Source organism: Coptis chinensis, chromosome 7 (genome assembly GCF_015680905.1).
Source record: "Coptis chinensis isolate HL-2020 chromosome 7, ASM1568090v1, whole genome shotgun sequence".
In the NCBI taxonomy this organism is placed as follows: Eukaryota; Viridiplantae; Streptophyta; class Magnoliopsida; order Ranunculales; family Ranunculaceae; genus Coptis; species Coptis chinensis.
Window position 1 is genome coordinate 24,659,320 of NC_141462.1, and position 11,547 is coordinate 24,670,866.

At 38.9% G+C, this 11,547-nt stretch overlaps 1 protein-coding gene across 1 annotated transcript; it reads left to right on the plus strand.

The window, feature by feature from the left end:
• Window positions 1-8,361: 8,361 nt before the first annotated feature.
• LOC147486744 (uncharacterized) lies at window positions 8,362-10,410 on the plus strand. The gene is made up of 3 exons (XM_086571564.1): window positions 8,362-8,746; window positions 8,825-9,623; window positions 9,696-10,410. The coding sequence occupies exons 2-3, from the start codon at window positions 9,198-9,200 to the stop codon at window positions 9,978-9,980; spliced, it is 711 nt and encodes a 236-aa protein (XP_086427690.1). The 5' UTR covers window positions 8,362-8,746; window positions 8,825-9,197; the 3' UTR covers window positions 9,981-10,410.
• The last annotated feature ends 1,137 nt before the right edge of the window (window positions 10,411-11,547 follow it).

Here is an 11,547-nt window from a genome sequence, read left to right on the forward strand (position 1 = left end):
CACCAGTATGCAGTGTTTGAGGTATTTATAAAGTTTATTTCCAAGTTTGTTTACATTTCAAATCATTTATTTTTCTAATAGACCAATACTTGATTTTGATTTTTTTTAAGAGCCTTGGTCTACTAGTGAGTCGGGTTTTGTGAAGGTAGGAGAAATTTGGGCTCCGACTGCTATTGTTCAATACGATGGGTATCCCATCATTAGGTACCTACTTCATATGGGCACCTACCTTACTCAAAGTTCTTATGATCAATATGTGTATAATTATAATTGGGTATTCATGAAAACTATGAGTTGGGAGCAATATTGCACTCAATTCATTTATTCTCATATGAAAGTGCATAACTATGTATTATGAGATTTGTGTTAGTTTAAACTATGCTTCTAATTAGACTTTTGAACTTAGACTTGGTTTTGGAATTATGTTTCTAATTGATGTTGGGAGACATTTGGACTTGGACTTTTGAAGACATTTGGGTTGTAATAATTTTTCATATCTTAGACTTCTTTGTTATTTTGTATTTTAGGTTACGTATGTTTGGCTATATATGTTTGTTAGCATAGTAAATAGTTTAGTATTTAGTATTTTGTATGAATTTATGACAGGTTTATAGCGTGTAATGTGAAATTTACAGGGTAGACTATGTTGGAAGTTTTTGTGGCTATGCATGTATGTATGATTGTATGTTTGTTAGTTTATGATGCGTATGAATTTATGACAGGTTTATGAAGTATAATGTGAAATTTACAAGGGAGACCATGTCGAAATTTTTTGAGTGATTTATTAACTTTATAGTTATTTTGAGCCTTCAAATGTTGTAAACTAATTTTCAAAAAATTTGGAAGTCACCTGGGGAAAAATATGGACCTAAGACATGAAAAAAAATTGACTTGACTACTTGGTAATTTGTATTTTTAATTTTTATTTGTTGGTTAAAATTTAACCAACAAATTGATTTGCAATTTAATTAAAATTCCATTGAATATTTATTTGTTTAAAATTAATTGCTCATGTATTTTTATTTCATTTTTATTTAATGTTTAAATGAACATAAAATGATAAAAGATGAATAAAAAACATTTTAATTCCGGCCATGTATAATTTTCTGGTGAAAATGAGGACCTTGCAAATTTCGATACATCACCCAGAATTCTGATTTTTCGATTTGTCAAAATTCCGACGATTTCGGAATCATGAACTATGATTTCATGTAAGAAAGAACCTAGCAATGTAGACATAAAGGAGGGAAATATGGCATTTGGAGTCTTGGATTACCAAGTTTGTAGCTTCTATTCTTAGTTTTTTTTTTTTAACTAAATTAGGCGTATAAATTTTATAGATTAAAAATGAGAGGGGAGGGGAATGTACAAAACTACAAAAAGACTGTTTCTAAGAATGAAGTTGATGTTGTAGCGCAGCGATCAAAATCAAGACATTGATCTCTCTATTGTTGGAGTTGAAGCCTAGGCAAAGGCACGATATATATAGTTGACTTTGCTAAAAATAAATCTTAGTGCTAAATTAAGTTTGTTAGTTCTACACTTCCACATGGGACGTGCATCTAAACCTTTGGTAAAATAGGTGCAGAAGTTATGTATGGACTCGTGAGGGTAGCCATAGACATGTTGGTGGTGGCACTGAAAAAAGGAAATTAGTAAGTTTTCGAAATGGAAACTAAAACCACATCTTTATATATATATATATATATATATATATATATATATATATATATATATATATATATATAATAGCAGTCCCTTTTCAAACTTTCTAAGGCTGTCCACGTAAGCAAATCTTAAGTACCCTGGGGGATTAAGTACACAGGGTTGTTTCGCAAAATCAGGACTAAATTTTATTCTTTCTAAGTTACCTATCTTACATTACCTATCTTTTAGGAAATAAACTCTAAAGTAGGGGATAAAATAGAAAACAAATATTTATCTTTATCCTTAGATATATATTATAGCTATACCCTCATAGAGACTCCAATTTTTCATAAACTCAGGACTAAATTTTATTCCTTCTAAGTTACCTATCTTATATTACCTATCTTTTAGGAAATAAACTCTAAAGTAGGAGATAAAATAGGAAACAAATATTTATCTTTATCCTTAGATATATATTATAGTTATACCCTCATAGAGACTCCAGTTTTTCTTAAATTCAATTACTAAATATAAAAAAGTATGATATAAATAAGGAAACAATCCCTTCTAGAGTTTCACAGACTCTCCAACTAAACCTAAACACTATAGCTAATTATGAAAAAAAAAATTTTATCTAGAGTTTCACAGAATCTCCAACTTTTTCTAAATAATATAGCTAATTACGAAAAAAAAAATAGGAGACAAAAAACTAAATTGCTAAAAACAATAATTTCCACCGAAAACGATTTTCCTAAAACAATTTCGATTTGATGCGTCATCCACTGTGTGATTTAGACATTTATTCAGTTAAAGATTCAAAAAATCACAATTACGGCCACAATAATTACGATATATTCCAATTCTTTAGATATATATTACAGTTATACTCTCACCAATATATTTTTTTGAACACTCGCAGGGACTCCAATTTTTTCTAAATTCTATTACTACTTATAAAAAATATAGGATATAAATAAGAAAACAATCCCATCTAAAGTTTCAGAGACTCTCTAACTTTTTCTAAACACTATAACTAATTACGAAAAAATAATCTCATCTAGAGTTTCACAGAGTCTCCAACTTTTCATAAACAATATAACTAATTACGAAAAAAAAAATATGAGACAAAACTAAATTGCTAAAAACTATAGTTTCCACCGAAAACAATTTTCCTAAAACCTTTTCGATTTGATGCGCCATCCACAATGGGATTTAAACATTTATTCATAGTTAAGGATTCTAAAAATCACATTTCTAGCCACAATAATTACGACATATTCCAATTAAATTTATAAATTTTCAACACTATATAATTCGGCGAAATAACGAGATTAAGTTAAAGTGGGCGTTGGGCTTAAATAAATTATATACCAAACCAAACCAAATTACATGTGGAAAATTAAATTATACAAAAAATAACATCACAAAATATATAATAGAAAATGAAAAAAAACGCAAAACAATAATGACAAATATTTTAAAACATATATAATACTGAATGAAACTAACGTCAAAAAACAATTAATGGGGAGCCGAAAACTGGATGTAAATGTATCGAACTAACCTCAAATAATATTTGATGGGAAATTAAAAACTGGATGCAAATGTAAGTATTAAACTAATCTTAAAAAGTAATTAATAGAAAGTTAGAATATTGATACAACTGCATTAAACTAACCTCAAAGAATAATTAACGATAAATCAAAACTTGGATGCAAATACATCGAACTAATATAAAAAAAATAATTATCGAGAAATCGAAAACTGGATGCAAATGCATTGAACTAACCCTCAAATATTAAATTAACGGGAAATCAAAAACTAGATGCAACTGCATTAAACTAACCTCAAAGAAAAATTAATTATAAATTGGAAAATGATGCAAATACGTTGAACTAATCTTAAAGAATAATTAATGGGAAATCGGAAACTGGATGCAACTGTACTAAACTAATCTTAAAAAATAAATTGGATGCAAATGCATTGAACTAACCTCAAGAAATAATATACGGGAAATTAGAAACTGGATGCAAATTCATTGAATTAACCTCAAACAATAATTAACAAAAAATCAGAAACTAGATGCAAATGCAATCTTATCAAATAATAAACGAGAAATCGGAAACTGTATGCAAATACATTAAACTAATCTCACAGAATAATTAACGGAAAATCAGAAACTGGATGCAAATATATTGAGCTGACCTCAAAAAATAATTAACAGGGAATTGGAAATTGGATGCAAATGTATTGAACTAACTGTAAAGAATAATTAACGAGAAATCGGAAATTAGATGCAACCGCATTGAACTATCCTAGAAAAAAAATTACGGGAATCGGAAATTGGATTCAACTGCATTGAACTAACCTCAAAATATAAATAAGAAAAAATTAGAAACTGGATGCAAATCCATTGAACTAACCTCAAAACATAGTTGGATTATATGTTATGAAAATGTCTCGATAAGTATAGTTTTGCATTTAAAATTGTGTTTATCTTATCTCTTTCCGTATACATGATTGGTAACTCCTTCCTATTCAAGTAGCTTCAATATATATGAACTTCGCCTTATTAGACAATCTCACAAAACTTCAATCAAACTTCTATTATGAAACAACAAAATGAAGTTGAAGGGTTGTATCAAATGTGAGTTTTTTTTTTAATGGAGAGTGAGGTTTTCACGTTATAAGAAATTTGGATGAGTGATCAATATAATATCAATATATAATAGTTTTGCATATTTGCAAATATTTTTTAGAATAATTAATATAACAACACCCGTTCATAGATAATCTTTGCAGATTCTACATAGTGAGTCAAGCATAATTTAAAGAATAATTAATGAGAAATCGGAAACTGGATAATCTCTGATGATCCAACATAGTAAATCAAACATAATTTATTTTTTATGTCATATTTGCAAGGACACTATAGATGGATCAGTAGAAGTTGGTATTACACACCACATTGAATAATTAAAAGGAAATCGAAAACTGGATTCAAATACATAACTAAGCTCAAAGAGTAATTAATGGAAAATCGAAAGCTTTATACAAATGCAATAAACTAAACTTAAAAAGTAATTAACTAGAAATCGGAAACTGGATGCAATTGCATTAAACTAACGTCAGAGAATAACTAACGGAAAATTAGAAATTGGATGCAAATCCTCGAAAAATATTTAATGGGAAATCATAAACGGTTTGCAAATACATCAAACAAACCTCAAATAATAATTAATGGGAAACCTAAAACTCGATACAAATGTATTGAACTAAACTTAAAAAATAATTAACAAAAAATCAAAAACCGAATACAACTGTATTGAACTAACCTCATAGAATAATTGGTGGAAAATCAAAAACTAAATGCAAATATGCATTGAAATAACCTCAAAGAATAGTTAACGGAAATCAGAAGCCGGATGTAATTTCATAGAACTAACCTCAAAGCATTAATAATAAATTGAATGCAAATGCATTGAACTAATCTCAAGAAATAATTAACGGCAAATCAGAAACTGGATGCAAATTCATTTAACTAACCTCAAACAATAATTAACTGGAAATCGGGAACTAGATGCAAATGCAATCTTATCAAATAATAAAAGAGAAATCAGAAACTGGGTACAAATGCATTAAACTAATCTCACATAATAATTAACCGAAAATTAGGAACTGGATGCAAATACATTGAATTGACCTCAAAGAACAATTAACATGAAATTGAAAATTGAATGCAAATGTATTGAACTAACCGCAAATAATAATTAATGAGAAATCGAAAACTGGATGCAAGTGTATTAAACTAACCTCAAAAAATAAATAACGGGAATCGAAAATTAGATGCAACTGTATTCAACTAACCTCAAAATATAAATAACGGAAAATCAGAAACTGGATGCAGATGTATTGAACTAATCTTAAAGAGTAATTAACGGAAGATTGGAACCTGGATGCAAATGCATTAAACTAATCTCAAAGACTAATTAACGAAACATTGAAAATTGGATGCAACTGTACTGAATTAACCTTAATGAATAACTAACGGGAAACTGTAAAGTGGATGCAATTGCACTGAACTAACCTCAAATAATAATTAACTGGAAATCGAAAACTTGATGTAACTGCATTGAACTAACCTCAAAGAATAATTAATGAGAAATTAGAAACTAAATGCAATGTACTACATTGAACTAACCTCAAAGAATAATTAATGGAAAATCAGAAACTTGATGCAAATGCATTGAACTAATAACCCTAAAACATGTTTGTATTATATATGATAAGAGCCCAAAACTGTAGTTTTAACCCCTTAATAATCATACTGTTAGACCAATTATGTGAATAATAAGTAAGAGTTAACACCGATTCGCTGCGTTTTATGCATTTCGGGCTTCAAAGTCCATTATGTCTGCGAAATGTACCACTTTAGCGAGATCTGGGAGCAAAAGTCGCCAGAACTTCCGAAAGGCGTATCTTTGGACTCGGACCTGAATTGGGCATACCTTATGTCAAAACGACCGGCTCGGAAAGAGCTTTGTAATGGTCCAAGCCTTGACCCAATCAGAGGAGCAGAAGTGGACGAAAAGTCTGTGGAAGTCAACTGCAGCTGAAGAGGCCTTTTGGATCGAAAAGACTGGGTTTTGGGCACGATTCTGCGCCCAAACCCCGCTCCAAGCCCATGCACGAATTTTGGATCTGAATGTATAAGAACAAGAGCTTAAGTCTTTGTTAATGGTAGATTAATTAGTAGAGAATTAGGGGTTCATAGCTTAGAATAGAAAGTAGCCATTAAAATAGCTTCTAGATCTAGATTTAATTGTTTTCTTTAATTAGTTTCAAATCCTTATTAGATTAAACCTTTGAATCTTGTTCTTCATTTGATTAGATCAATAAAGTAGTATTCTTTATCCATTTCGATTTTGTCAATTCCAATTCTAGATCTAATTTCAATTCATGTCCTTAGTTCAATTTAGTCATTAAATTAGATTTCATTATTGTTTAATTAAATAAATTTCAATGCTTTATATTATGTTTAGTTTTAATATAAATGGAAATGATTATGAATGATTCAAGGCTAAACCTCCATTAGAGGGGGTTGTGAAGCCTTGATGAAAGCTTGAGTCCGATTATCATCGTAGAGTCATTAAGTATTTTCTATTCCACTCTAGAAATGATTAGTTCACCATGAGAATGGGTTTAATTGTTCACATGCTAGTTATAATTGGTAGAAATGCCATGTATAATTAGGGATTAGGAATAACCAATTGTTCTGCGAAGCAGTTCAATTCGGATTCTGACGATTAAATCGTTAGTGGATTAAGTTGAGTTATGGTGGAATCAATCCCCCTCTAACTCCTTATCATAGAATCAACGTAGCATTCCCCTTAGTATTCGATAACCGACTAGTTGCATCTTGTAATAGTATTGGCAATCTCTTCTGTGAACTATGGTTTACACAATGCTATCTACTCCTCTCCTCACAGGACTCCTCTCTCTCTCTTGGCCGCCCCTCACTCTTTTCTTTTCTTTTTTTTCTTTTCTTTCTTCTCTTCTCTTCTCTTTTATATCCCCTCTCTTCTTATCTCAACCCTCCACCTGTCTTTTCATCTCCTGGTCCACTCCCCTCCATGTGTAGGGTTTCCGTACCGCGACCACCTTTCATCTCAACCCTCCACCTGTCTTTTCATCTCCTGGTCCACTCCCCTCCATGTGTAGGGTTTCCGTACCGCGACCCCCTTTCATCTCAACCCTCCACCTGTCTCTTCATCTCTTGGTCCACTCCCCTCCGCGTGTAGGGTTTCCGTACCGCGGCCACGTGCTGTCATCCCAATCTGGTGCAACACGGCCCCATCGGTTACGCTAAGTCCGGCCCAAATCCCCATGCTATTCCAAGACGGAATCATGCCACTACAGATGCCCCCTCTCGAGTCCGCGACGCTATCTTGCTCGTGGAGTCGAGAGCTCACCCCCTTCCTCTTTCCGACCGTGGTCTTCCCTCTTCCCCTCACAGCTGGGTTCACGAGTATTCATGCGGTTGCACCTTCTGACCCTTCGTTTCGCGTGCATCCACGTGTCTTTCATTGGCTGGTTCTTTTTGGTGTCCCCTCGATTTCAGCACCCCTGCAATTACCCCTTTGCCCTCACCCTCTTATAAAAAGCCCGCTCGATTTCTCTTCTCTCTTTCACTTAGCCTTTCTTTCGCCTTCCAATTCCTCTTCCACTCTTCTTCCACATTTCTTCTGTCTTCCTAGCTCCGGTCGCTCGCTCGGTCGATCTCTTCAACTCTTGTGGCTGACACTCTTGCTCCGGTTGCTCTCTCTTCTCCTCAGGTTGGTCTCCTTCTCTCTTGGGCTACCTTTGATTGTTATAGTGCGTACTTCTCCTTTGTGTTTGAAACTGTTCATCTTCCTTTCCCTTTTTGCCTTGCTGTGACTGTGTGTCTTCCGCCCTGTCCTCTATGTCTGTCTCTAGATCCGCCACCTCCTCCTCCTCCTTACACCGCAGCCTTGCCCCTGACCAGACCGAGGCCCCCTCTACCTCCGGGCAAGCCTCTACCCTTCCGCCGCCACCACCACGTAGTCGTAGACCTAATCTTGAGGCTGTTAAAGCGGCCTACGGGATACCCGCTGACGTCACTTTAGAGCATGTGCCCGATTTAACTTATTACCCCCATTTGGTCCCCCACAAGCCGGGTGTCTCGTTGTTGCCGCGGTCGGCCCGGTTGTCGCCGACCTTCGATTGCCTCTCACCCGTCTTGATGTCGAGGTGTGCAATCATTATAACATCCCCCCATGCCAAGGCATTGGCAACTTCTGGCGGGTCATGTATGCCGCGAACCACTACAACCGCTCGGAAATACCTCGGATAACGGTTCGCGACATGGCTGCCCACTTTTTCCTCAAGAAGAGTACCAAAGAAGTCAGTGTGGGCTATCACTCATTCTGCCTCCGCCCTAAAAAACAGCACTTTATCCTCCGCATCACTTCCTCCGACAAACTGTGGCACCATTACCCTCTCTATATATCCGGAAAATTCCTCTCCGCGGACCTTCCACCTGAGTTGAACCTCCGTCATCTGGCCTTCCTCCCCAGTGGTGAGTCCCGCTCTTTATTTACCCCCATTGAAATATATCTTTCGGCTATAATCTAACTTGTCATTTTGTCTTTTTCAGGTTGGCGGCCCGACTCGATATCGCGACCCTACGACAACATCTTTTCTTCGACATTCCAGAAGATCCGTGATTTGGGCGCGGCTCAGTCTGTGATACTCGGAATTGACCCTGCCACCGCTACTCCTCTACTATCTGATCCAGAGTTGGCATCCATCGGAAAATATAGCGCCCCATTTTTCCGTCCACCTCCCCCTAAAGAAAGAAAGCCCCGTATCACCTCCCCCCAAAAACGCCGCGCCCGCCCCACCACCGCCCCCCCTTTCGCCATACCACTCACCGCTCCACGGCCCCCACTCCGTATCGCTCCTTGAAGACTTGGGAAGACCAATACTCCCCGTCTCATTCCTCTTCCCCCTCTTCTCCCCCTTCCAGCATGGGCGCTAACAAACGCAAACTCTTTGATAGCGACTCGGATGAGGACGTTGTAGCCGCTGCTCCCCAATCCACCATCGTTCCTCCATCCCCTCCCCCAGCCTCAAAACGGCCACGGCCCTCCGACCATGGAGAAGGTCCTCCATCTAAGGCCGCGATCCCACCTACTGCTCCTCCTCAAGTGGAACAGCGTCCCGGGAAGGAGGTGGCATCCCGCGCTGACAAGGAGGCCGACGAGCCCATTCCTCCATTTTGTCCCTCCTTCAAGCTCCGGAACCGCACCTTGACGGTCAAGGATTCTGCTTTGAAGAACCCTGCCGTGGCTTCTTCACTGTTCTACGGGTCTCACCTCCCCGTAGATATGGCTTACGCCGAAGGTGGCTCCTTTGAGTCCCACCGGACTTCCTTCTACACCGGCTGGGAGAAGGTACTCTTTTCTTTGCATCTGATCTCTTTCTTCTCTCTCTTTGAGTGTTCTAACTTTTGTTCCCCTCTTCAGATGAGTTTGGATATATCCTACATGATCCGCGGCCTGTTTGGTGCCAGGGCGCGGATCGATGAACTTGATAAGGAGGTGGCCGACCTAGCAGAGAAGAACTCGGCCGCGGACCTGGACAAGCTCCGGGCCCAAGACGAGCTGAGGACCGCAGAGGCCGCCCACTTGGCGTATATGAACGCGGCTGCCCTCCTCCAGCGAATCCCTTCAGGAGAAGCATGCTGCTGCTCTGGACTCCCTTTCTCAGAAGCACCAAGAAGCTTTGGAAGCCCTCCATGCGCAGCATGAGGCCGACATGGACGAGCTCAGGGATATCTACCGGGCCCAGGCCGAGAAGAGGGTGGTCAAGAAGGTCAGGGAGGAGATTGACCGTCTCACCCAAGGAAGGCCGCCTTCTTCCGGAAGCTCCCGCCACTACTCCGCTACCCGAGGTCGTTGTGCCAGTGCAGGACTCGGCTTCGGCTACTGAAGGGGGACGTCGCTGAACGGGTAGCCGAGGCCATAGACACGGCAGCGGATCTTATCATAGAAGAAGCCGCCGAATCGGTGATTCAGGACAGTATAGTGCCTTGACTGTAGCCCGTTTGTGCCCTGGCTAGGCGTCTTTTAACGCTATGTGTTGTAATACTCTTTCCGCCACTGGTTATTGTACTTTCCCTCCCACCAGTTGGGATGCACATATTATGTTTTGCCCCTTTTTATCTACTTGTTTCTGCTCCTTGCATTTTTGCTCTTTGTGTGTGTATTTGCTCTAATAAAAGCTGGCCTCCTTTACCGCATCCCTCCCCGTTATGGGGATGTTTGACTTGCCTGCCCCTCGTTCTGATTGGAGCTCCGCTGCTCTCTCACCCCTGGCAGGCACTCTGCCCGCGGCATGCGTAAGCCTCTTTGCTTCCGCTGCTTTAATCTCTCAAGGGATCGCGGTGACTCGTCTCACCCCGGCCTTGAGAGACTTTACCTTAGAGTGACAACTCCTTTTTGCCCCTCTAAGGTTTGGACCTCTCGTCCTTGGGGGGCTCATCCCCCCCCTTCCCTTCACTCTGAGGGGTAATGAAAACTCAAAACTCAAACAATAAGAATTCACCTCAAAAGTGCTACTGTTTTATATATGTACAAATAGCTCATGCAGTTTCAGTCTCTCTCATTACATTTACTCATGAAAGATTTTCAACAACCTTACATTCCACGGCTTATCCACCGCGGATCCCTCCAAAGTCTCAGAACTTTGTAGGTGCGCCGGTCCCCTATCCCGACCACCGTAGGGCCCTCCCATGCCGGGCCCAACTTCCCCTCACGGCCTTTTTGTCTTTGGGGAGTCACTCTCCGAAGCACCTTGTCTCCCACCGCTGAATCTCTCTCGGCTTTTACCGTATTGCCTCGCGCAAGCGGCGGTGATATTCCTCCAACGATCGATGCGCTACTGTGTCTCTCCTCCCTCGCCAGTTCAGTCTCTAGCCGAATGCCCCAGTTTGACTTATCTTCCACAGCTGCGGTCCTAGTAGTCGCCGCCACCATCTCGGTGGGTATCACGGCCTCTACTCCATATGCCAATGCGAAAGGGGTCTCATCGATTGGGCGTTCATGGGGGTTGTCCGATAGCCCAAAGTACTTTCGACTTAGTTAAATTCGGCCCAAGATCCTTTCTTGCCCTCCAATTTCCTCTTGAGATTGTTGAGTATGGTTTTGTTAGAGGACTCCGCCTGCCCATTTCCCTCGGGATTATATGGGGCTGAGAATCCCTGTTTGATGTGATACATTTGCAGGAAACCCTTAACCTTTGAGCCAGTGAACTGGGTTCCATTGTCCGCGATTATAACATAGGGCAGCCCAAAACGGCAAATGATGTTTTCCCACA

What these genes read in the sequence shown, in the direction of transcription:
- LOC147486744 (XM_086571564.1), top strand. Translation starts at nt 9,198, where the DNA reads ATGGGCGCTAACAAACGCAAACTCTTTGATAGCGACTCGGATGAGGAC. An exon ending in TCTACACCGGCTGGGAGAAG is followed by an intron (nt 9,624 to 9,695) that starts GTACTCTTTTCT and finishes TCCCCTCTTCAG; the next exon opens with ATGAGTTTGGATATATCCTA.